We start from the raw sequence: 25,183 nt of genomic DNA on the forward strand, positions 1-25,183 counted from the left end.
TATCTGTTGCACTAGTAAAACCAAAGTGTGTTTTCCTGCTCTCACAACACACTTCCGACTCCAGATATATATGGGGTTTTCCCTACATACCAAGCAATTCTGATACCAGATTCTCCAGCTAACACCAGCTGGGGACCCTGTGGTTCACTTCATTTCTGTCACTACCTGAATGTAGCGTCCAGTCCTACAGATTAAGGCGTTAGTTCCACAAGGTTGCCCCCACTTCAGATGTCAGTTGCTAGCACCAGTTTGTGACCTGTGCTTCTAACCAATGACTGTAAATCAAGGTTCCCATGACCCCCTCCTTAGCTTCGATTAATTCAGTAAGAGTTCACAGAACTCAGGGAAAAAACTTATATTTCTTTACCAGTTTATTATAAAAGATTTTACAAAGTGTTTAAGTGAATAGCCAGATTGAAGAGATGCACATGCAAGGTGCGGGAGAAAGGAGTGTGGAGCTTCCAAGGCCTCTCTGGACACACCACCCTCTATGCCTTGCATGTGTTCAGCTCTCCGGAAGCTCTTGGAAGCCATTGCTTTTGGGTTTTTATGGAGGCTTTTATGTAGGCATGGTTAATTAAATTTTGGCCATCAGTGATCACTTGAACCTTTAGTCCTTTCGCTTTCCAAGGGAGTGAATTGGGCCGAAATTTATTATCTTCTAATCACATGGTTGGTCCCCCTAGCAATCAGCCCCCATCCTGAGACTGTTCAGAGCCCCCAGCCACCTGTCATGTCATTAGCATACAAAAGACATAATTTTGGCGATTCCAAGGGTTTTAGGAGCTATATGGCAAGAACCAGGGAAGAGACAAAAAGTATATTTATTATTTATATCACAGTGTATATTATGATATAATGTTTATATTTTCCAAGCTAACTGGTATTTAATAAATGTATAAGAATATATGGATAAATAACAAGGCCTGGCCTATGGTGAACGCACAGACCTTGTGCTTTCTCTTTGAATGTGATTCTCTTTGAATGTGAGGAAGAACCATGTACAAATAGCGTATACATTTTTAACTGCTTTACCAAAGAAAAATTGACATAGCAGAAGCTGCACAAATTTAAAGTGTATAATTTGATAAATTCTGACCTACTTATACCTCCATGAAGCCATCATCCCAGTCTATATAGTAACCATATCCATCACCCCCAAAAGTCATGCCCTTTGTGATTCCTCCCTTCCACCCCTCCCCAGCCCCCATTCCCAAGTGATCATTATACTGAGTGAAAGATGTCTGACAAGAAGAGTGATCTGTGGGGCCGATGCTGTGGTGTAGCAGGTAAAGCTGCCGCCTGCAGTGCCGGTTCAAGTCCTGGCTGCTCTACTTCCCATCCAGCTCTCTGCTATGGCCTGGGAAAGCAGTAGAAGATGGCCCAAGTCCCAGGCCCTTACACCCATGTGGGAGACCCGGAAGAAGCTCCTGGCTTCTGATCAGCCTAACTCTGGCCGTTGCAGCCATTTGAGGAGTGAACCAGCAGGTGGAAGACCTCTCTCTCTCTCTCTCTCTCTGCCTGCCTCTGCCTCTGCCTCTGCCTCTGCCTCTCTGTAACTCTGGCTTTCAAATAAATAAATAAATCTTTAAAAAAAAAAAAAAAAAAAGAACAGTGATCTACCTCCTCTCACTACAGGTTAGTTTGCCTTTTGTAGAGTTTCAATGTGAATTCAGTGGTATGATATGGACTTTTTTAGTCTTTTTTTTTTTTTTTGACAGGCAGAGTGGACAGTGAGAGAGAGAGAGAGACAGAGAGAAAGGTCTTCCTTTGCCGTTGGTTCACCCTCTAATGGCCGCCGCGGTAGCGCGCTGCGGCCGGCACACCGCGCTGTTCCGATGGCAGGAGCCAGGTGCTTCTCCTGGTCTCCCATGGGGTGCAGGGCCCAAGCACTTGGGCCATCCTCCACTGCACTCCCTGGCCACAGCAGAGAGCTGGCCTGGAAGAGGGGCAACCGGGACAGGATCGGTGCCCCGACCGGGACTAGAACCCGGTGTGCCGGCGCCGCAAGGCGGAGGATTAGCCTGTTGAGCCACGGCGCCGGCCGGACTTTTTTAGTCTTACTTCTTTGACTCAGCATAGTGATCTTGAGGTTCTCCATATATCAATAATTTATTCCCTTTTTTGTCAAGTAGTATTTTATTATAGCAGAATTTGTTTATCTTTTCATCTACTGATGGGCATTTGGATTGTTTTCAACTTTGGGCTATTCCATGTAAAGCTGTTATGAACACTAATGTATAAAAGTTTGGGGGCATACATTTTTTTTTTTCTTGAGTAAAATCATAGTCATTACATAGCTATATATATTTTTCTATGCTACTTAACAAATTATCATAAACTTAGTAGCTTCAAGCAACACAGATTTATTATCTCACACATTGGTGATTCAAAAGTCCAGAAACAACTTAGCTAGTTCCCTGCTCTGGGTTTTCTTAAAAGACTCTGTGATAAAGGTATTGGCAAGCGCTGGGTTCTCATATTGAGGCTTGATGAAGGATCCATTCCCCTTTTTTTATGTTTTGGGAAAAAGACTGAGAGCCAGTGAACCAGCAAAAACAAAGCTTATATATAACAGGATTGTGGAGATGGTATCCCATCACCGTTTCCATTATCTATTGGTCTGAAGCCAGTCACAGTCCTGCCCATCCTCTAAGTGGAGGGGAATACACCAAGACATGAACATCAGGTAGTGGGAATCATGCAGGGGCTACCTGAGAGTCTGTCTGCCACAGTTCACCTCTGCCCCAGTGATTCATCTCCTCCCACATACAAAATACATTTATGTCCCTCACAAGGCTTGCAAGAGTCCCAGCCTGTTATAGTATCAGCTCAGAAGTCCAAAATCTTATCATCTAAATCAAGTCCTAGTGTGGAAGATGCTCCTGGATATGATCAATGTAGTATGGCTCCTGGGATACAATTCTCCTCCATCTTTAGATCCATGAAACTAAACAGAAGTCACCTGACCCTAACACACCCAACATACAATAGTGGGACAGGCAAAGGAGAGGTTATAGACTACAGTTTAAAGGGGGGTGGGGGGGGTGGGGGTGGGGAGTAGGTGGAAAAACAAAAAAGGACCCATAGCAGTTGTGAAATCCAACTGAGTGTGTATTGGGAGTTCCTTCATTGAGTTTCAAGGCCTGGGAATAATCCTCAGCAGCTCTCTGCCCAATCCTCTGTGCTCTCCAGTCATGTGTTTGCAGCTAAGTGATTTCATCATGCTGCTTCTTGCCACTAGAATCTCGGTCTAATAGCCTTCTTGTATTTGTAATCCTTTTGTCCCTTTGGTCCGAATCAGCTGTATTTCTGCTGAGATAAATTTCTCAGGAACCTTGTGGTTCTCGTGTGGATATCAGTGAGGTTCACCATGTTAGATAGATACATACATACTGGATATGTAAGAGTGGAATTGCTAGGTCACAGAATATGCTATTTCTAATTTCAACAGACACCGCCAAGAAATTTTCCAAAATGCTTCTGCCTACTTATACTTTCTCTGGTATTGAGTTAGTATCCAGTTGCTCCACATTTGCCACACTTGATATTGGCTATGAGTTTTTTTAAATTTTAAGCCACTATTATATAATTGTTAAGTTCTGTTTTAAACCTGTATTCAAGAATAGGACTAACATTCTCTTTGGAAATGAACTAGTTTGGGGCAAGCATTTGGCTCAGCAGTTAAGAGGCCACATTCCCTACAGAATGCCTACATTTGATTCCTTGCACCATTTCCCATCTGGCTTTTTGCTAATGTGCACCCTGAGAGGCAGCTGGTGATGACTCAAGTTCTTGGTTCCTGACACCCTCATTGGAAACCAGGATGGAGTTCCAGGTTCCTAACTTTAGCCTGGCCCAGTCCTGGCTGTTGCAGGCTTTTGGGGAGTAAATTAGTAGATGAAAATTTTCTGTCTCCATTTCACTGTCTCTCTCTCTCTCTCTCTTCCTCCTTGTTGCTTTCATTCTGTTTTTTTTTTTTTTAAGATTTTTTTTTTTAATTTTTTTTATTTTGAGAGGTGGAGGGTGGGGAAAGATCATTCATCTACTGGTTTATTCCCCAAATGGCTCCTACAGCTGGGGTTGGGCTAGGTGGAAGCCAGGAGCCTGGAACTCCATCTGGGTCTCCCACATGGTGGCAGGGGCCCAAGTACTTGGGCCATCTTCTGCTGCTTTCCCAGTCACACCAGCAGGAAACTGAATCAGAAGTGGAGCAGCAAGGGCTTGAACTGGTACCCACATGGAATACCAACATCACAGGTTGTGGCTTAACCTGCTGTGCCACAGTGCTGGCCTGCCTGACTTTCAAATAAATAAAATGACAACTTAAATTTTTTTTAAGTTAAAAAATGATCTGGTTTGTATTATATGAGGTTGTTTGTGAAAATTATTTATTTCATTTGAAAGAGAAACAGGTAAGAGATCTAATTGCTGGTTCACTCCCCAAATGCCTGTAACAGCTGGTAATGGGCCAGGCCAAAGCTGAGAGTTTGGAACTCGATCCAGGTCTCCCACATGGGTAGCAGGAACCCAACTACTTAAGGCATCACCTTCTGCCTCCTAGGGAGCACATTAGCTTGGAAGCTTGAATTGACAGCAGAGCTAGGACTTGAACTTAGTCACTCCCATATGGAATGTGGGCAGACTAAGTGGTGTCTTAACTCCTAAGCCAAATGCCTGACCTGGGGTTGTTTTGGAGACGCAAGGCAAATGATAAAATCCGAAGTCAAATCCAATCTCTTGTAATAACAAATCCTAGAAATAATGGAACTCCTGGGGCTAGAGTGGTGCAGTGGGTTAAGTGTCTGCATCCCATATGAGTGCTGGTTTGAATCCCAGCTGCTTCCCTTCTGATCCAGCTCCCTGCTAATTCACCTTGGAGAGCAGCAGAAGATGGCCTGAGTACTTGGACTCCTGTGACACACATTAGAGATCCCAAAGGAGTTTCAAGCTCCTGGCTTCAGCCTGGCCCAGCCCCTGCTGTTGCAGCCATTTGAAGAGTGAACCAGTAGATGGAAGATCTGATCTATTTCTGTCTCTCCCCTCTGCAGACCCCTCTATAACACTTTTCAAATAAATAAATAAATTTTTTAAAGGCTATCCTTCAGTTTTCAGTATCAACCACTGAGATATCAGAGAAAATGTCAACTATTTGCAATTTACCAATTTGGGCAATGAATTAATGTCCTTTTAGTTTATCTCTGCATCTATAATCTTAGGTTATTTCATTGTATTCTGGTTAATAATTTGAGACTTAGAATCCAAAAAAATAAATGACACTGATCTTGAAATGGAGCTGGGGGGTCTCTTACTGGTTTAGTGGTTGATTAAAATACCCTAAAATACAGATTAGCAAACTTTGTCTATACAGAGCCAGGTGGTAAATGTTTGTCTTTGCTAGCCATTCAGTCTCTGCAACCTCTTAGCTCCGCCCTTTTATCATGAATGCAGCTGTAAATAAGATTGACGTGAATAGGCATGGCTGTGTGTACAGTTGTATTCAGTAAATATTCACAAGACATAGGCAGTAATGTTTCTAACAGCTATAAGTGGAAAACATAAATTGAAAACTATCAAGCTACCTTTCAATAATAGCACGTGATATATTCCTACAGTGGAATACTGTACAGTAACAAGAACAAACTACTGTTAAAACTTTATTTACAAAAACAGATAGCAGTAATGGGTATGGGATTTCTCTTTGGGATAATGAAAAATTCTTGGAACTAGATAGCATTAATATTTGGACAATATCACAAATGTTATTAATAGCACTAAATTGTAAACTTTAAAATGGTAAGCTTTATGTTTTGTATATTTTACCACAATAAATTAAAAAAAAAAAAAAAAGGTAACAGGCCAGATTTGGCCCAGGAACCAAATCTAAAATGTTCTCCTTAAGAGAAGCAGTGTAGTATAACAGTTAAAAGCAGACTGTATTGCCAGACATGCTAGGCTTGATAACTGACTCTCACACTATCTTTAGATCCTTAGCAAACTGCTTAAATCCTCTTTACCTCAGTTTCTTTATGAAATAAGTACAATCCTAATGTCTATCTCATAGGGTTGTTCAAGAAATAAATGTATTAAAGTGCACACAGAAGTTTCTGAAGTATGTAAGAGCTTGATAAATATTATCTATTATTATTACCGAGAAGTAAGAAAATACAACTCTTGTATTTTAGGCTTTGTTGTGGACCAGTTGGCTGTTTATTGTTTATTGTTAGAGGTCACTTTCAGGTGCTGGTACAAACCTATCCCTATCGCTAGGGTAACTTTCTATATTCCTCTATGAGAAAGAAAGCTAACTACATGCTAGTCATATGCAATAGAACCATATGACAACTTGTCATTTTTTTTCAAAATTTGTTTATTTTTGAAAGAGTTACAGAGATAAATATTTTCCATCTACTGGTTCACACCCCAAATGGCTGCAACAGCCAGCGCTGGGGCAGGCCAAAGCCAGAAGACAGGAGCTTCTTCTGGGTCTTTCACATGGATAGCAGGTGCCCAGGCACTTGGGCCATCAGCTGGATGCTGGATCAAAAGTGGAGCAGCTGAGTCCTGAACTGGCGCCCATATGGGATGCCAGTGTCGCAGGCAGTAGCTATACCTGCTACAGCACAACACCAGCCCCAACATGTCATATTTTTAGGTTGGTTTGTAAACTATCACCCAAATATATATAAAACTCTGAATGAAATAATTTTTATAACTTTTTATGATAACTTTAACTTTTAATCAAGACAGCTTTAAATTATCAAAGAAAAGCATTTGTTAATTTTTCATTATTATCACTACCATTATTTTTAACCCAAATTTGCTAGTAGGGAAAGACCCTTCAATGGACATTTCTATGGAAAAGATACACCTGCTCTGAATGAAACAATGGTAGTAAACCAAATAATGATGAAAGTGGTTTAGAAACAATGAAGGCCAAAGGAGTTCATGTTAGTTTTACTCAGAAACTCATCTTGATTTTAGTTTTGTAGTCGTAATTGATGGTGAGTGGCAAAATCCCTGTATGTTTTAGAATCCTAAAATGCAGTGTTTTACCATTAGGACCAATGATACTGTGAACATTCTTGAACATTTCTCCCGGTACTTGTGTGCACAAAGTCCTAGGGTATGCACCAAGAAGAAAGACTGGTGGGTCACAGGGCATGTGCCTCTTCAACTTTACTAGGTAACAGCTTATGCGAAGCAGCTGTACTACTTTATATGCTATAGCAGTACACAGGTTCCTCTGCACGCACTCCTCAGTGCTTACTGTTCTCAATTTGTAGTTTGAGTGTATAAATGCTTTTTATTGTGGGTTTATGTCTACTTTTTAAAAAAGCATGTAATTTTCATATAAACTTCACCATTTTTAGTGTTCAGATTTTCCATCTCCTTGTATTTATTTCAGATCCTTTTTTTTTTGTTTTTGGTTGTTGTTCACTATTTCTGTTATCCTTCTGAGTTTATAATTTTAGTAATTTTTGTTCTTTTTGTAGTTTTATTTTGTTGCTTTTCAAATCTGCCTGTTTATTTTTACAATGTTTTTCTCTTATTCATATTTTTGTCTGCTTTTGTTTCACATTCTGAATTTGTTAATGCCAGTTTTTGAAGTCTTTGATAATCTCATGGTCTCTGCATGCTCTTTTTCAAGATGCCTTGTGGACTATATGATTTAATAGTTACTGCTAATCGTGTAACTTTACCTGTGAGAACTGAGCTCTGGATTAATGATCTGAAGGTTCATTTGGAGCTACATTGTGTAATAGAGCAGTTGCCAGTGTGGCTATTTAATTATAATTAAATAAAATTTAAAATTCGGTTCCTCAGTCACACTGGCTACATTTTAAGCACTCCGTAGCTGCGTGTGTTTTCTGGCCACCACACAGGACAGCACAGGTGTAAGACACTTCCATCAACCCCCGTGGTTCTGTTCACACCTTTGCTTGGGTCTCTGCTTTTCCTCTGCCAGGGAACAGAAGGCCTCACCAGCCTGGGAAAACCACTCTTGGTTTTAGTGTTTTGGAACCATACAGGTGGTATGTAAAATCAGGCTGCAAAGGACAAAGGAAGCCTTGCTTGAGATTAAGAATTCTCAGAGTTTCCTGCTGCCCCTCTCCCCCCCTCACCCCCGCTGTGCTATGCGTCAAAAGATGTGCACGGATGACAGATTCTGTTCCTTTGCTCAGATGATGACAGTTCTGTTGCAGTCACCAGACTGGACTCTGAAAGCCCCTGTGTGCTGAGTGAACCACAGCCTTTGGTGTTACCTCGCGTGCCACAGTCTAAGGTGCTGTCTATCACCTCAAATCCGGTAAGCCCCAAGGGGGAACACATTTTGGAACCTAGGCTGTTGTTGCCAGAGGAAATTTGCTCAGTTGTTTGCCTTAATTTTATTCCCTTATGACTTAGTATTTTTTGGTACACTTACTTATAGTGATAATCCAATGACTACATTGATTAGTTTCAGTTTGAAAAATAGCGAATTGGCGTTGAAAATCCTCAGTGTTTTTGAAGAAGCATCTTTTAAACTTACTTGTGCAATCTAGAATTAAGTATGTGCTCAGCCTAAGTCTGTTTTGGGAAGAATGGAAGATCTTTTCATGATGAAAAAAAGGAACCAATCTCTGATTCTATGTACCTTTGAACCCCTTTTTGATTCCTTCCCTCTTTTTCCTTTTAACTACCCCATTTTTGAAAATTCATTTATTATTATTTTTTAAATTCATTTGAGAGCAAACGAGCTCCTGTCTGGCTCATTCCCCAAATGCCTTCAATAGTTGGAGCTGGGCCAGGCCAAAGCTGGGATTCCTATGAACTCAATCCAGGTCTCCCACGTGGATGGCAGGAACCCAACTACCTGAGCCACCACTGCTATTTCTCAGGGTCCACATAAGCAGGAAGCTGGAACCAGTAATCAGAAGTGCTCATTGGACCCAGGCACTCTGCTATGGGATGTGTTAACCATGTTAACCAGAATCTTAACCACTAAGTCAAATGCCCAACCATTTTTGTTGGTTTAATATTTGAATCTTTTGACTAGTTTGCCTTATGAATGTTTATCTCGTAACTCAGGTGTAAAAGGCAAATCAAAGGGAAGAGAAAACCTATCTCAGTAAGTCTGCAAACAAGCACAAAGATGGCCTTTTGTTTTGTTTTTTTCCAAAAGGCTAATGACCTTGGTCTCATCCCTGTGTAATGAATTATGTGGTCCCAGTTCCTGTGTGATAGTTTCTAGTATTACTTATGGGGCGGAGGGTGGGGATGGGGTTAGGGGAGAAGGATTCTAATCCTTGGGCCATATTCACTGGTCCTGGATTTTACTATCCAGGTTATAATATTTGTTGGTATACTAGCCAGATATATAGTGCAGCTGGATTTATAAAAGGGTTACTTAAGATATTTACAAAAGAGCTATTTAAAAACAGAATCAAGTTCCTGGGTGCTCTTGGCTCGACTCTGACCATTACAGGCATTTGGTGAATAAACAAGTGGATCCTTTTTCTCAAATACATATAAATTTTTTGAAAATTAGCAAGGCTCATAACTCTGAATCAGGGGATGAGCCACTAAACTAACATTCCTTTGGATCAAGCACTTCACATAATAAACTGCTCTGGCTGTGGTTTAGAAAGCCTAAGCCCTGAATGGTGAATTCGATGGGTCTGGTTGCTAATCACCAAAGGAAGGAGAAGGTTAATTCAAATATCCTTGAAAGAAGGAAGTAAATAAATTCTGTGCAGAGGATGAGATGGCTGGAAATAGCACTGTACTGAGGACATGAGAAAGAAAACAAGTGGAGCTTGTGTAGCAGTTCCAGTCCAAATACGACCAAATCCTACTGGCATTAGAATCAATAAGATTAACTCCTGACATATAGACCACAGGACTTAGGTCATCATTTGCTGACAGCTGACTACTCCAAGGATGGTGAGAGAGGAAGGATTAGTTTTACAGACCAGGATTGTGTGATGATGAAAGGGGTAGAATTCATCTCTATTTCTTTCTATTATTGCTCCATATTTCATTTGAGAGGTTTTCTATTATAATGTAAATAATAATGAAGGTCCCCTCTAACTTTAAGAGTGACTGCTAATTGCTTTCATCTAGGTTAGTCAGGCTTCCCCTACCTGCTGTCATTTAGAAATGGAAAGAACCTAGTGATTCTGAGAGGGGTTCAGGGCCCCAGCTACGGCTGTTGGCCAAAATGTCACAAAAGGCACAGGGAAAATGTCTAAGTCCCTTAATTGAAAATGTTAACTTTTGCCAAAGTTGGAAAGCCAAGCAGGTATCTTCACCAACTAATAATAAGTAAAATCTTTTGACATGTAGATGAGTCTCTGTCAAGCAAGTGGTCATCAGCCAAATGTGAATGGTCTCTTGGTTCATGGGATGCCTCTACAGCCAAGAAATCTCTCCCTGATGGACAAGCTCCTGTAAGAAGTATAACCTTTGCATTGACTATATTTAAGTAGAACTCTAAGAAATAAAGGGAAAGCAAAGTAACTAGCATGCGTGTATCGACTGTTAAGCAACTAGAGATACCTGGGGAGTAAAACAACCCAGGGACAAGGTCTATACCAACAGGAAGCTGATAATAACTAAAAAGAAATTACATACTTGAGTAAAAAGAGACCTAACCATATAGGACATCTATGTGACTGAATGCCAAGTGAGTGCTCTGGCAGCCCCAAAGGGAGGCATTTTTGTGGGTAATCCTTGAAAGATGGGGGTTGGGATAATCATCATAGAAGAGGAGCAAGGCCATTCTAGGTGGAGGAATAGTGGGGGAAAAGGTTGAGAGATGGAAAAATATAAACTTTTTAGGCAAGAGAACAGATCTTTTTTGTTGTGGTAGAACAGGGAGATAGGTCAGAACTCTAATGCTTCTCATCAAAGAACACTGACAATTTCTACAATTAAAACAGACCATGGGGCCAGCGCTGCGGCTCACTAGGCTAATCCTCCGCCTACGGTGCTGGCACCCCGGGTTCTAGTACTGGTTGGGGCGCCGAATTCTGTCCCGGTTGCTCCTCTTCCAGTCCAGCTCTCTGCTGTGGCCCAGGAAGGCAGTGGAGGATGGCCCAAGTGCTTGGGCCCCTGTACCTGCATGGGAGACCAGGAGAAGCACCTGGCTCCTGGCTTCGGATCAACATGGTGCACCAGCCGTAGCGGCCATTTGGGGGGTGAACCAACGGATAAAGGAAGACCTTTCTCTCTCTCTCACTGTCTAACTCTGCCTGTCCAAAAGAAAAAAAAAAAAAAAAAAAAAAAAAACAGACCATGATGAGATTAGCAGGGAAGAAGAGGCTATTGAAATTAATGTATGTTGGGATCAGGAGGGTTTTGAATGCTGTTGCATATGACCTTCTCTATTGCTGAGTAGTACTCCACTGTAGGAATACATCACAACTTAACTATCTACTCTCCTATTATTTAACATGAGTTGACTCCAGGTTGGGGCTATTATACGTAAAGGCACTATGGATATTTTTGCATAGGCCTTTTCATGTGTGTATGGTCTCATTTCTTCTAGTCAATACTAGAAATGACAGGACCATAGGATAGGTTATCTTTAATTTTGTAAGAAACTGCCATACAACTTCCCATACATTGAAATCAGAACTTTGAAAGATTTCAGAGTCTTAGGACAGTGGAGCAGGAAAAACTGAAGGTGCAGTCTAATGTAGGAGTTCAGGTGTGAGCTGAGATGCTAAGGGTCTGCATTTAAGCTATAGCAAAGAATACAGAAGGAATTAACTATGTTAGGAAATACTGTAAAGGAAATGAAGTTCCATCAAAACAGAGGAATCCAAGTTAATTCTGAGATTTCAAGTTTAAGGGGAAGTTGTCTTGCAGGAAAACATGAGTTTCTTTTGGAGTGTATTGAGTTTACAATGAGGAGGAGGTCTCACTGGAAATATGGAAGAAATCAAATTTGGAGACTGATCTAAAAGCCAGCTGGCTGGAGAATTATGAATGAGGAGCTCACAACAAAATAATGATGAACATAGGGTTGCTAAAGCCTTTTACAATTAAAATGCAGTTAGGGCATGTTAAAAAAAATTGATAGGGAGATAGGAAGCAATTCTCAAAGCTTAGTCCTCTTCCTTGATGGGTATTTTCCCTTTAAAGTTCTCCAAACTGTGGCATGTTTTCCATGAGAGTGCACCAAAGTGGTCTTCTCATGCAAAGATCCAGGAACTTGCTGAAAGCCCTACAGCCAAGTAGCAGAGCTCAGCTTTTGTCTGTTTGTTTGTTTCATTATACAAATACTATCTTTTCGCAGATCTTAGAATAGCCAGATGTCTTCTCTGGTTTAAAAAGCAAAAGCAAAGAAAACCCCAGAATCCTGGAAGGCAGAACTGTTTAGGCATGGTAATTCATTTGTCAGAAGGCTTACAGAAATATTATCTTTCATAGTTGTTTATGCAAATAGGGATCTGTGTTCCCACTGCCCTGGGCAGCACACTTTGCTGGCTCCCAGCTTTCCAAAGAACCCAAACTTGAATCAATCCTTATCCCTGTAGGCTGCAAATAGCTCAGCACGTTAACTTCTGCAGTATGAGTCACACGGTGCCACGGCTGCTCCCAAGCAGCACTGTTGTTCTTGCACTTGTCTTTCTGGTGGCATTCCTTCAGCAGAGGATGCTGCCGATACAGCAGGACACAGCCTTTGTGGCAAACTTCGTAAAGTACTTTGGAGAAGGTATCCTTTGGGTTTGTCTTTGCCAGTGACTGAACAAGTCACTGCGATAGCAAGTGAATAATGGACTTGCTGTCCCAATCTCCAGCCTAGTAAATTGTTAGTAATTGAAGTAATTAATATCTTCTCTTTCTAAAGTCTCATGCTGGAGTGTCTCCTAGAAACTAGGTTACTTCTTGAAAGGGCTTTGTCTTTTTTTTTTTTTTTTTCTTGTTTTTCTTCTGACTGCAGTTAATAGTCTAAAGCTTTTCATGCTGTGAGTCTTATCTTCCTGTAGAGTGACCTTTATTTTATTGTGGGTTTCTGATTTGGCCCCTAGAGATCTTGATGACAAGCTACTTATGAGGCCTGCGTCCAGCACCATCCTTTCATTCCGAAATTGGCCAAATCGATCCACGGAGCTCCTTACTACATCGTATCTGTCCTACACAGTGCAGTCCGCCAGGAGACGTAATCCCCCGCCACGTACCCTTCATCCCATCAACACAAGCCATTCATGCACTGGGACTCCAAAACCTGCAGAAGAAATCTTCAGAGGATCCTGGGTGTAGGTTTCAAAAGCAAAACTTCGGGAAACCGGTAAAACTAAACAATTTTACACAAAGAATTTAAGTGTAAGATTGAAACTGATACCTAGAAACTAATCTTTCAGTATTCTCTTGAATCTTAGCATTTACTTTATTTATATTTATTTGAAAGACAGAGCTCTTCCATCTGGTGGTTCACCCCTCAAATGCAACAGCTGGGGATGGGCCAGTCTGAACCCAGGAGCATCAAACTCAATCCAGGTCTCGCACATGGGTGACAGGGCCCCAGCTACTTGAGCCATCACCAACTGCCTCCCAGGGTGCTCACCTGTAGGAAGCCAGACTGGTAGGGGAGCCAGAACTTGACCCCAGGCACTCTGATACGGGATGTGGGCATACAAAGCAGCATCTTAATCACTGCCAAACGCCCACCCCAGTTACTACATATTCTAATGAAAGATTATCCATTGGCTAAAAACAATAGAGATTTTAAATTGGGTTTAATTTTAATGAATTATAGATATTTCTGTTGATTTAGTTGAAAATTTCTAAAAATAAGTTGGCTAGAACACAAGGGGATTTACAAAAATAATGTGTTTGTGTGTATTAAATATTACCCTCACCAAAATTCATCCCAAAATTCTCCTCCAAGCTCTTCTCTGACACTGGGATCTGTTTATTCTATATTCTACTGACAATTAAAACTTCATAAGCCTGAATTGCTTGTAAGAGGAAAAATATCCAGTAGTACTTCTTAGGAAAAATACTAAAATATTTTTTCCAGCCTTCACTAAATACTCAGCTTTACTGTCCAAAATACCGCCTAAAAGCCAGTTTGTAAGTAGAAATTTTTATTAGCTGTTAATTCACAAAATCGATGATTGATTCCTAAGACTATAACCAAGGGTGTGGTGATAGTGACACAACTGTGTTCTGAATTCAGCTCCTAAGTTAAACATGTGTCACTCTACTTCTTCCCTAATGTGTTATTTTACAAAAAAAAAAAAAAAAAAGGATTTGAAAAGCAGAGTGAAAGAGAAAGGGAAAGCTCTTCTGCTGCTGCTGGTTCCTTCCCTAAATGGCCAGAGCTGGTCCGGGCTGAAGCCAGGAGCCCAGAACTCCATCTGAATCTCCCACATGGGTGGCAAGGGCCCCCTTCCTCTGCTGTCTTTCCAGGCACATTAGCTGGGAGCTGCATTGGAAGCAGGGCAGCCAAAGCCACCTGGCACTCGGGATATGGGATGCAGGCATTGCAAGCTGTGGCTTAACCCACTGCACCACAGGGCCAGCCAGTTATTTCTTAATTTTGGTTTTTCAACTTCTTGTTACAATTTATTCCAACAGACTTACCGAAAATGATATAGAAAACCACCACCAACTTCTCTCAGGCCATCAGTGTTCTCCTTACCTGCTTACCTATCTTAAAGTATGGATATGTCTGTATCTAAGCTGAGCTACAGATTCATTCATCTGGGGATGAGTGGTCTTGATTTAATGAATATCTTATCCTCTCTGATAATACTTTGTTTTCAAAGTTGAAACCTAAGTTTTGTTACTTCTGGGACATGATTCGGTTTCAATTATGGTCTTGATTATATGTGATACTGTAAGCTGCTCAAAATCCCATGAAAAGAAATCAAAATTTAGCTTTCTTTGCATACTAAACTTATGTGCCTCATTTATCTGGTTTCTAATCAATTTGCTTATATTGTTACATCTTCATGCTTCCACGTCCTGGTGTGTGTTTGCTGGTGGGATCTGCAGCCCAGTCGCAGCCGACTCGCTCTCTCCCTCACCATTGCCTCTGAGTCGAAATAATCTGCTGCCACCTATTGGCACAGCTGAAGTGGAACATCTGAGCTCTGTGGGGCCACAAAGGCCAATGGTAGGTCGCTCCTACTGCCCTCATGTGCTTCTCAGGAAAGCCTCTTTGGCAGGGATGCCACAAGCTTCGTGCTCTCGTCTTGACTTACACTGTGTTCTGTTACAAGTACAAACTGAATTCTAATGTGTGACAGAATTCAGAGTGCCTTGGCCTGTACTAACCATACTTTGTAGGGGTGACATAGAACATGTGCAGCTCCCACTACAAATTGTTCCAGCATTTAAATGCTCATTTGAAAAGCAGAGAGACAGATCTTCCATGTGTTGGTCTACTTCCCAAATTCCCTAAACAGCCAGGGCCAGACCAAAGCCCAAAACTCAAGTTTCCTACAGGGGTCCCAACAGTTCCTGCCTCCTGGTGTGTGCCTTAGCAGGAAGCTGGGATTATTAGTGGAAATAGGACTTGAACCCAGGCACTTGGACACAGATGTAGGCATCCCGAATGCCACCTTAACTGCTATGGCAAACACCCGCTCCTCAACTGTTTCTGTACTTCTTGTCTCTGCAGAAACCCCATGGCGATTCAAATCGAGCTCGAAGCGCAGTGGTGGATGAGCCTAATCAGCAGCCTCAAGAGAGGCTCCTTTTACCTGACTACTTCTCCAGGCCCAACACAACTCAGTCATTTCTGGTACAGTCATGTACTTCCTGTGTGTGTCTGTGTTTTTGGTTTTATTTTGTTTTTTAAGATTTTAGGCCGGCACCGTGGCTTAACAGGCTAATCCTCCGCCTTGCGGTGCCAGCACACCAGGTTCTAGTCCCGGTCGGGGCGCCGGATTCTATCCCGGTTGCCCCTCTTCCAGGCCAGCTCTCTGCTGTGGCCCGGGAGTGCAGTGGAGGATGGCCCAAGTGCTTGGGCCCTGCACCTGCATGGGAGACCAGGAGGAAGCACCTGGCTCCTGGCTTCGGATCAGCGCAGTGCACCGGCTGCAGCGGCCATTGGAGGGTGAACCAACGGCAAAAAGGAAGACCTTTCTCTCTGTCTCTCTCTCTCACTATCCACTCTGCCTGTCAAAAAAAAAAAAGATTTTAAACAACTTAAAAAAGGCAGAGTTACAGAGGGATCTTTTATCCACTGGTTCACTGCCCAAATGGCCACAATGGCCAGGGCTGGGACAGGCCAAACCCAGGAGCCCAGAGCTTCTTCCAGGTCTCCTAAATGGGTGCAGGGGTCCAAGGAATTCTGCCATCTTCCAGTGCTTTCCCATGTGCAGTAGCAAGGAACTTGGTGAGAAGCAGTGCAGGCAGGTTTCAAATTGCCACCCATTATAGGATGCCACATCACAGGCGGCAGCTTAACCCGCTACACCACAATGCTGGCCCTTCCTTTATGCTCTTAGTTATTGAGGAAAGAAATGGGGAAAAGAAATACTAGCTTGGCAGAATTAAGGGTTTGTTTTGTTTTTTTAATAGAGTTAGACAGTGAGAGAGGGTGTTGGTTCACCCCCAAATGGCCGCTACGGCCTGCGCACTGTGCCGATCCGAAGCCAGGAGCCAGGTGCTTCCTCCTGGTCTCCCATGCGGGTGCAGGGCCCAAGCACTTGGGCCATCCTCCACTGCCTTCCCAGCCACAGCAGAGAGCTGGACTGGAAGAGGAGCAACCGGGACTAGAACCTGGGTGCCGGCACTGCAGGCGGAGGATTAATGAGCAGTGGCGCCAGCCAGAATTAAAGTTTTTATCAAGTAGCTTAACTCCAAAGAAAAAAACTGAGGTTCGAAATAAAAATAGTTTCAGGTACATTTTGTTGAAACTAGTCTTTTTCTTTTGTTGGTAAAAATGCCTTATACAGGCCGGCGCCGCGGCTCACTAGGCTAATCCTCCACCTTGCGGCGCCGGCACACCGGGTTCTAGTCCCGGTCGGGGCACCGATCCTGTCCCGGTTGCCCCTCTTCCAGGCCAGCTCTCTGCTGTGGCCAGGGAGTGCAGTGGAGGATGGCCCAAGTGCTTGGGCCCTGCACCCCATGGGAGACCAGGAGAAGCACCTGGCTCCTGCCATCGGAACAGCGCGGTGCGCCGGCCGCAGCGCGCTACCGCGGCAGCCATTGGAGGGTGAACCAACGGCAAAAGGAAGACCTTTCTCTCTGTCTCTCTCTCTCACTGTCCACTCTGCCTGTCAAAAATAAATTAAAAAAAAAATGCCTTATACATAAATTTAAAATTCTGAACTTAAAGATTTCTTTTTTTTTGACAGGCAGAGTGGACAGTGAGAGAGACAGAGAGAAAGGTCTTCCTTTTGCCGTTGGTTCACCCTCCAATGGCCACTGTGGTCAGCACACTGTACTGATCCGAAGCCAGGAGCCAGGTGCTTCTCCTGGTCTCCCATGGGGTGCAGGGCCCAAGCACTTGGGCCATCCTCCACTGCACTCCCGGGCCATAGCAGAGAGCTGGCCTGGAAAAGGGGTAACCGGGACAGAATCCGGCGCCCCAACCGGGACTAGAACCCGGTGTGCCGGCGCCACTAGGATTAGCCTGTTGAGCCATGGCGCCAGCCATTTCACTTTTTTTTTTTTTTTTTTTTGACAGACAGAGTGGGCAGTGAGAGAGAGAGAAAGGTCTTCCTTTGCCGTTGGTTCACCCTCCAATGGCTGTCGTGGCCGGCATGCTGCGGCCAGCACACTGAGCTGATCCGAAGCCAGGAGCCAGGTGCTTCTCCTGGTCTCCCATGGGGTGCAGGGCCCAAGCACTTGGGCCATCCTCCACTGCACTCCCCGGCCATAGCATAGAGCTGGCCTGGAAGAGGGGCAACCGGGACAATACAGCGCCCCGACCGGGACAAGGACCGGTGTGCTTTGTGCCGCAAGGCACAGGATTAGCCTGTTGAGACACAGCGCCGGTCAAGCCAAAATGTTAAACCCCAGTGCATATGAGATCAGCATTTCATTGTTTACCTTTTCTTCTGGAGTTACATCACAGTGCTGTCAGACTGAAGACTGATGCACAAGTTAGGACTTTTTCCCCCACTGGGGTTTTAAATACTGACACATTCCCTTACCATTTATGTTGCATTCACTAGCCCTCTTACTTTTAAGCAAGCAATAGGAACTGGGGGTCTGACCTTGTCCTTTTGTAGGCCAGTAGCACCTCACCCTCATCTTCTTTGTGCCAAGAGGGCTTGGAGAGCCTGGGAAGACTGGAGCCAATACTTTATGCCCAGTAACCAGAAGCCCCACATCCTGCACCAGTTCCCAGGATGGTAGTGCATACAGCCCACTTATTCCAAACCCATGACCCTTGAACCTAAAAGTCTGAAGCATTCTATGGCCTTTCTTCTACCAGAAGAGTTGTGAGAGATCGCTTCTCGGCCTTTTGTCTAAGATCAAGTGTGTGAAGAGTAGTGAGAATGAAGGACAGGATTTTGGATTAGTTTCTAAGGGCTGCTGTAACAAATGACCACAAACTGGGTAGCTTAAAACACAGAAATTTATTTTGTTCCAGAGGCTACAAGTCCAAAATCGAAGTGTCAGCAGAGCCATGTTCCCTCTGCAGGCTGTAGGGAAAAAACTTCTCCCAACAGTCCTTAGCGTTCCTTGCTTGCACCTGCACCACTCCAGTTTTGGCCTCTGTCTTTACAGTGGCTTTCTTCCCTGTGGGTTTGTGTTCAAGATTCCCTCTTCTTAGAAAGTTGCCAATCATTGAATGCAGAGCCCCCTCTAATCTGGTGACTTCACCTTACCTTGATTACATCTGCTCAGACTCTATTTCCAAATATGGTCACATTCACAAGTTCCAAGTGGACATGAATTTTTTGGGTGGCCCAGACGTGGGGGACTATTCAACCCAATATACCTCATGATACTTTAGAGGAAAATTCACCAAAAACAAAGGCAAAAAGGAGATGTGAGCACTTTAATACTTGAGGTTCAATGTTTACATTAGAAAGTCTGAGAACCTCTATTGAATGTCTTCTCATAATCTGATACAAGTTAACAAGTGTTTAGTATTTGATGATGATATTCAGCTGTATTTTTTCGTTCAAAATTTATACTGCCCGTTTTTGTGAAGGGAGTTTGTCTATGACTGCTTTTGCACTACAACTGCAAAGCTGAGTAACTGCCACAACACCATTCGGCCCACAATGCCCAAGATACTAACTATCTGGCTCTTCACAAAAACCAGGTTTGCTGGCCGGCGCCGTGGCTCAACAGGCTAATCGTCCGCCTTGCGGCGCCGGCACACCGGGTTCTAGTCCCGGTTGGGGCACCGATCCTGTCCCGGTTGCCCCTCTTCCAGGCCAGCTCTCTGCTGTGGCTAGGGAGTGCAGTGGAGGATGGCCCAAGTCCTTGGGTCCTGCACCCCATGGGAGACCAGGAGAAGCACCTGGCTCCTGCCATCGGAACAGCGCGGTGCGCCGGCCGCAGCGCGCCAACCGCGGCGGCCATTGGAGGGTGAACCAACGGCAAAAGGAAGACCTTTCTCTCTGTCTCTCTCTCACTGTCCACTCTGCCTGTCAAAAAAACAAAAACAAAAAACCAGGTTTGCTGACCCGATCTCTAGAATATGGGGACTTCAGTCCACCCAGTTCCTTAATCTGTCAGTTCCAGCGCTGGCAGGGAACTGTGGGGTGGTTTGTATACCAGAAGCCCCAGGATGGCATTTATGTTTTAGATACTTGTTTTTTAGTACTATAGTCCTGTCTTTACATTTTTAAATCTCTTGAGGTAGTTCTGAAATGTTTCACTAAGCTAAAAAATGTAGTTAAATTTCAATATGGTGGTAAAGCCATAGATTTTTTTTTTTTTTTTTTTGACAGGCAGAGTGGACAGTGAGAGAGAGAGACAGAGAGAAAGGTCTTCCTTTTGCCGTTGGTTCACCCTCCAATGGCTGCCGCGGTAGCGCGCTGCGGCCGGCGCACCGCGCTGATCCGATGGCAGGAGCCAGGTGCTTCTCCTGGTCTCCCATGGGGTGCAGGGCCCAAGCACTTGGGCCATCCTCCACTGCACTCCCTGGCCACAGCAGAGAGCTGGCCTGGAAGAGGGGCAACCGGGACAGGATCGGTGCCCCGACCGGGACTAGAACCCGGTGTGCCGGCGCCACAAGGCGGAGGATTAGCCTAGTGAGCCGCGGCGCCGGCCAAGCCATAGATATTTCTATGTTGCTGAAATGGCTGTTCCTGTTTTAAAAAGTTAGCAGGCAACAGAATCAGATAAAACTCTCTTGGATGGTAACATGTGGATTATTTACAAATGCTGGGATTCTCATAAAGGCATGGAAATAAAATTGTCAAATCAGTAATTTTTACCAATTTAACAAACAGCATTATGGGTATCTGGCTTTGACTCTTCTGCCTGGAATTTGGTATCGCATACTCAGGTTGCCAGATGGTGTCTTTTCCAAGATTATCAGCTGCAAGCTTTTCCCTTGTCAGCCAGCTCAAGTTTATTCTTTAGGGGAAGCTGCATTTTAAGAAATGTCTCATCTTTTCTCTTTCAGCCAGACTCCCAGTATGGTCGTTCATTTGCAATTGAGTATCCTCATAAGGCCAGACCCGGTAGGGGATTTGCAGGTACAGGTGGGGCTATGTTAAGACCCTGTCTTTTCTTTCTTTTTTCCCTACATTTTTTCTTCCTCCAGATTTTCTTTTGTTTTTCTACATCTTTATATCACCTCAAATTCATGTTGGAAGATGGGGGTATACTGAAAGAGTTCTGTTGGTTGGAAGCAAAGTTCCAGATTTCTGTTTTCTTCATGCTTTGTAAATTAATCCCACCGCACCATTAAATGACTTAAAAAAAAAAAACTAAAAAAATTGAGTCAAATAAGTCATTTTTGTAACATTCGAAATGTTCTTTAAAAACAGGGGCTGCTTTTTTCTATTATTATGTAGGCAAAATCTCTTTTCCTATGGACTAAAATGATTTCCTCAGCCTGTTAAACAGGCCAAAGAGAATAATTTTTAAAACATCAGGATAAGAATGACTATCCCATTAACTTTTTTTAAACTCTGAAATTATATTCTGCAGTGTCCACAAATACTTCAAAAAGTTTGTAGAAATGGAATTAAAAAATTTTGCGCAGAAAATTTTGAAATCCATGAAGCTTTTCATAATGCACATTTTCCATTAATTTTTTGGAAGGCCCTCATATTAACAAAGTGATGGGAAAAAATTTCAGGATGTCTTCATTTTTCCTATGATGTTTTCTCACCACCATCATGGTCATTTCTCATTCTGTTGTAGGTGAAATATGGAAGTACGTGTTTGGTAAATACAGTAAAAACCACCTCAAATCATCCTTGTTGTCCAGGGGATTTCTCCTAGTTCAGTTGCTAGTAGTACAGTTTGGTAGTCTGAATGCTTTCAACACTTTCTAGATTAGTCTTTGTATAGAAGCAGTGCAGCCTCTGGGCTACAGTGATTACATTCTGCCACACTGACAGTCCAAGTCTAACACTTAGGGTAGGGAAACAGGTATCTCAGTCCTTTTTTGGTTTGTGGGCTGATCTTCAGCAAAACGAGGTTACTGCTTTTTTAACTCAAAAATAGTTTTGAAAAAAATTTTACAGATAAAATTTGTAAGCATGGTTTTTGTTATCTTGATAAACAACACTTTCCTACTCAGTCCTATTCTCCAGGTTTAAAGTCCAGTGGTAAATGGAGCATAAAGACCCTGAGATACAATTTGAGCTTAATTATCAGATCTAGAATGTCTACTAATGTTACTCTATGATGTCATTTGTGTCTGACAGGTCCTCAGTTACACGAATCTACAAAATCTCAAAGCAGAGGTGGACCAGTCTCTAGAACCAGACAGGGACCATAGGGCAAATGAGAAGAACCTATCAGGCTGCAGGAAACACATGGGAAGATTACATCAATCAGTGTTGAGTCACCAGGTGATGCAGAGCTTATATACAAGATCAACTTGAAATCATCTTCATGAAGAGCTATTTAAGACTGAGAAAAACACAATAGACTGTCTGCCAAAGATTACATGGGTATCGTTTCTATCTCCAGTTACTATCTCCTTTCAGCTTAAGTGAATCCATTCCTCTGGACAATAAAATTTGTACCCAAAGCTGTAACAAAGAGTAGTTGCCACTAAATTACTTCTCAAATTATCTGTTAACAATGATCAATTCAAATACTATTGGATTCTGTGAGATCAGACTTGACAGAAGCAGCAAATACTTCAGCTTGTATTAATTTCTGGAGAGTTGTGGTCTGTCATTTTGGGGAGATAATGCTATAAAAAAAATCTAAGTTACTCTTCGAATAGATGTCACTCCTACAGCTTTCTCTTCAAATGTTCACTACTCTGAGTAGACTGAAATGGAAGGGGAACTGATAACATAGTTGTTAAGCACAGGTGTGAAATACCTTAAGTAACAAAATATAATGGTATGGGTTTTTTTTTTCCCCCCAGACAGGACGCTCAGCCTTACAAAGGCTACTACTTGACACTAGGTTATGCTTATTTTCTTCCTGAAGTACTTTATTGGCCACATCTTTTTTCCAAGTATCAAACTCACCTTCAAGATTTTCTCCTGCAGCTTTAAGTCAATTAAAAATGTCTGTAGGGGCCGGCGCCGCGGCTCACTAGGCTGGTCCTCCGCCTTGTGGCGCCGGCACACCGGGTTCTGGTCCCGGTTGGGGCACCGGATTCTGTCCCGGTTGCCCCTCTTCCAGGCCAGCCCTCTGCTGTGGCCAGGGAGTGCAGTGGAGGATGGCCCAAGTGCTTGGGTCCTGCACCCCATGGGAGACCAGGATAAGCCCCTGGCTCCTGCCATCGGATCAGCGCGGTGCACCGGCCGCAGCGCGCCAACCGCGGCGGCCATTGGAGGGTGAACCAACGGCAAAAGGAAGACCTTTCTCTCTGTCTGTCTCTCACTGTCCACTCTGCCTGTCAAAAAAAAAAAAAAAAAATGTCTGTAGGATTTACTAGTGAGCCACCAAGGTGCAATTCCCTAAAAATCAAAGGAACCTTGTCAATTAATCCCATGTGAAAATATCCTAACAACATCACTAGTAGAAAACTGTGGCTTTCTTCCGATTTCACCACAGGCTATTTCCTAAGGGCACTCATGAATGTAGCAATGGCTTTAATGGTGGATTTTGAAATTTCACTGAATATCATGATCATACCAATCAATCTTAGATCCCATTATTTTTCAAAGTGAATAGACTCAAAGGACCATAAATTGAGGCGACTTTTACATTATATCAAGGTCTTCTAAGGTTATCATATGAAGACAGATGCTTCAAAAAACCTGCACTTAATTATATTTTTAATTCAATTAGTTAACCTGCTTGTAATCACAAATGAAAAATTTCTCATTTTCCTTAAATTGATACATTATAACAATACAATATCCAACTTATTTAAGTGAAAATCTCTGCACTGTTCTTACAAACCAATCCCATGACTTCACTCTAATAAGGCTTGCCACCCAGAGATAAGAGTCAGAAAGGGGCCTCTAAAGTCATTTAGCCCAATTCTCTTACGTGTGCAGTCCCTGAAAGTTAGAATACGTTTTTACTGGACATATTCAATATATACAATTCGGTAAGTCTAGATCTCTCTCAAATATAAGGAAACAAATTCAGACAAGCAGGCCTTCAGAGAGATGGGCCTACAACTCTATGCTATTTAAACCAGGCTGCCGAGTACAATGCTAAAGCAGATCAAGTGTTTTCTCCTCTCTTCTCTATCCCAAACACCACTCATTTTATCTAGATCACATTTTAAATGACCACTACGATCATTTAAAAAGTCACCAGAATTTAACAATCATCTTTTATTTATTTAATCATATACAATTCTTAAAAAATGCATGAAGTAATCCGAATACCTCTTTTCTCTTAGACTTCAGAATAACAAAACCTGACTGAGTAAAACTGATAGGCAAGAGGGTGTATTCAAGCTCATTAAGCACAAAAGTAAACTAGCAACTATCTGGAAGACAGCTTCAGTAAGCACTCTGAAGGTGTTCTAGCCAGGTAGAGTACCTGTACTAGCTGACACACATCAGTGAACACAGTGTGCACAGACCCACACTCAGACAGAGGTCTGTGTAGTATGGAAGATCCATGAAGCAAGTGCTACAAGCATACCACCCTCCCAAACATCACCACCACAGTCCTTCCTGTGAGGACCTCCCACAACATCAGCTGATTTCTAGGGAATACTAAAATATGGTAGGGAAATTCTGCTGGGTTTACTCAATGTGAATAATTTAGGCGGAAAGAAAACTTCTCTCAAGGGTTTCACTTTTGCCCTTGAATAGTGACTACCCTGCCTAAAGTGGCACCGGGTAGGGAATGCCTAAAGAAAGACCCTTGAAGAGAAAAATGCCATTATTTCTTTTCTTTCTTGAGAGTCGTTTTTTTCCCTCCTCCTTTAGAAGGTTTGCAGTACTTTGCCTCCATCTGAGCCAGAAAATTGTCCATTTCCTTTTGCCGATCCTTTTGTCTGCTCTGTTTGAGAAGTTAAAACACAAGCTTTCAAAATCCAGCAAAATCAACAGACACAGAAAATACTTAGTGGTTACCAGGGGCTGAAGGAAGGGGAGAGCGGGAGGGACTGCTAACAGGAATGGATTTCTTCACAGAGTGGTAAAAATATTCTAGGATAAGACCATGGTGATGGCTGTAGAACTTTGTGACTACTATAAAAACTACTGAATTGTACACTATAAGAACAAACAGCTGTTATGTGAGTCATGTCTTGAAGAAAACCACACCACACATATGCTCCACAGAAAATAAAGCCAATGGGAATCAGAACATGAAAGTGGTGCCAGCCTCCCAAGTTTACCTGAATGAGTGCTTTCAAGTTATCCACTCCTTCATCAAGCCCCAATTCCTTCCTGCTCACTTCTGCTTCTTTAGCTTCTTCCTGAGCCTGAAACAGAAACTCACATCAGAGTCTATGGCAGCTAGAAAATGCTAACATAGCCCTTTCTCAGAAACAAATCTATGGTAAGACCTGCTTATTTGAGGGTTACATTAATAGGTAAAATAACAAATACTTATTAAAAGGCAACATTGCTGAAAACAGGCAGTGGGTCCTCGGATTCCAGTAAGCCTTTCCTTTTTTCCCCATTTCTACTTACTAGAAGTAGTGAATGCT

At 42.8% G+C, this 25,183-nt stretch overlaps 2 protein-coding genes across 8 annotated transcripts in view; one reads left to right on the forward strand and one right to left on the reverse strand.

Annotated features, from left to right (window-relative positions):
• Nucleotides 1–22,587, forward strand: part of FAM149B1 (family with sequence similarity 149 member B1) — a 48,636-nt gene extending 26,049 nt beyond the window's left edge. For 3 of the 6 annotated variants that reach the window (XM_062213896.1, XM_062213897.1, XM_062213898.1), the window contains 7 exons: nucleotides 8,187–8,311; nucleotides 10,330–10,433; nucleotides 13,023–13,250; nucleotides 14,995–15,115; nucleotides 15,623–15,745; nucleotides 20,546–20,618; nucleotides 21,801–22,583. In XM_062213896.1, coding sequence (XP_062069880.1) covers nucleotides 8,187–8,311; nucleotides 10,330–10,433; nucleotides 13,023–13,250; nucleotides 14,995–15,115; nucleotides 15,623–15,745; nucleotides 20,546–20,618; nucleotides 21,801–21,874 — 848 coding nt within the window. In that variant the 3' untranslated portion in view covers nucleotides 21,875–22,583. Of the gene's footprint in view, nucleotides 1–8,186; nucleotides 8,312–10,329; nucleotides 10,434–13,022; nucleotides 13,251–14,994; nucleotides 15,116–15,622; nucleotides 15,746–20,545; nucleotides 20,619–21,800 lie in introns of all 6 variants that reach the window. The other 3 variants (XM_062213894.1, XM_062213899.1, XM_062213895.1) reach the window with 3 other exon arrangements.
• DNAJC9 (DnaJ heat shock protein family (Hsp40) member C9) overlaps nucleotides 1–25,183 on the reverse strand; it is a 52,893-nt gene that overhangs the window by 23,586 nt on the left and 4,124 nt on the right. The window contains exons 4-5 of one of the 2 annotated variants that reach the window (XM_062213901.1): nucleotides 24,869–24,955; nucleotides 23,835–24,528 (exon numbers count right to left, since the gene is read on the reverse strand). In XM_062213901.1, coding sequence (XP_062069885.1) covers nucleotides 24,409–24,528; nucleotides 24,869–24,955 — 207 coding nt within the window. In that variant the 3' untranslated portion in view covers nucleotides 23,835–24,408. Of the gene's footprint in view, nucleotides 1–23,834; nucleotides 24,529–24,868; nucleotides 24,956–25,183 lie in introns of those variants that run through there. The other variant, XM_062213900.1, reaches the window with a different exon arrangement.

The sequence above is a fragment of the Lepus europaeus genome, chromosome 17, assembly GCF_033115175.1.
Source record: "Lepus europaeus isolate LE1 chromosome 17, mLepTim1.pri, whole genome shotgun sequence".
Lineage (NCBI taxonomy): Eukaryota > Metazoa > Chordata > Mammalia > Lagomorpha > Leporidae > Lepus > Lepus europaeus.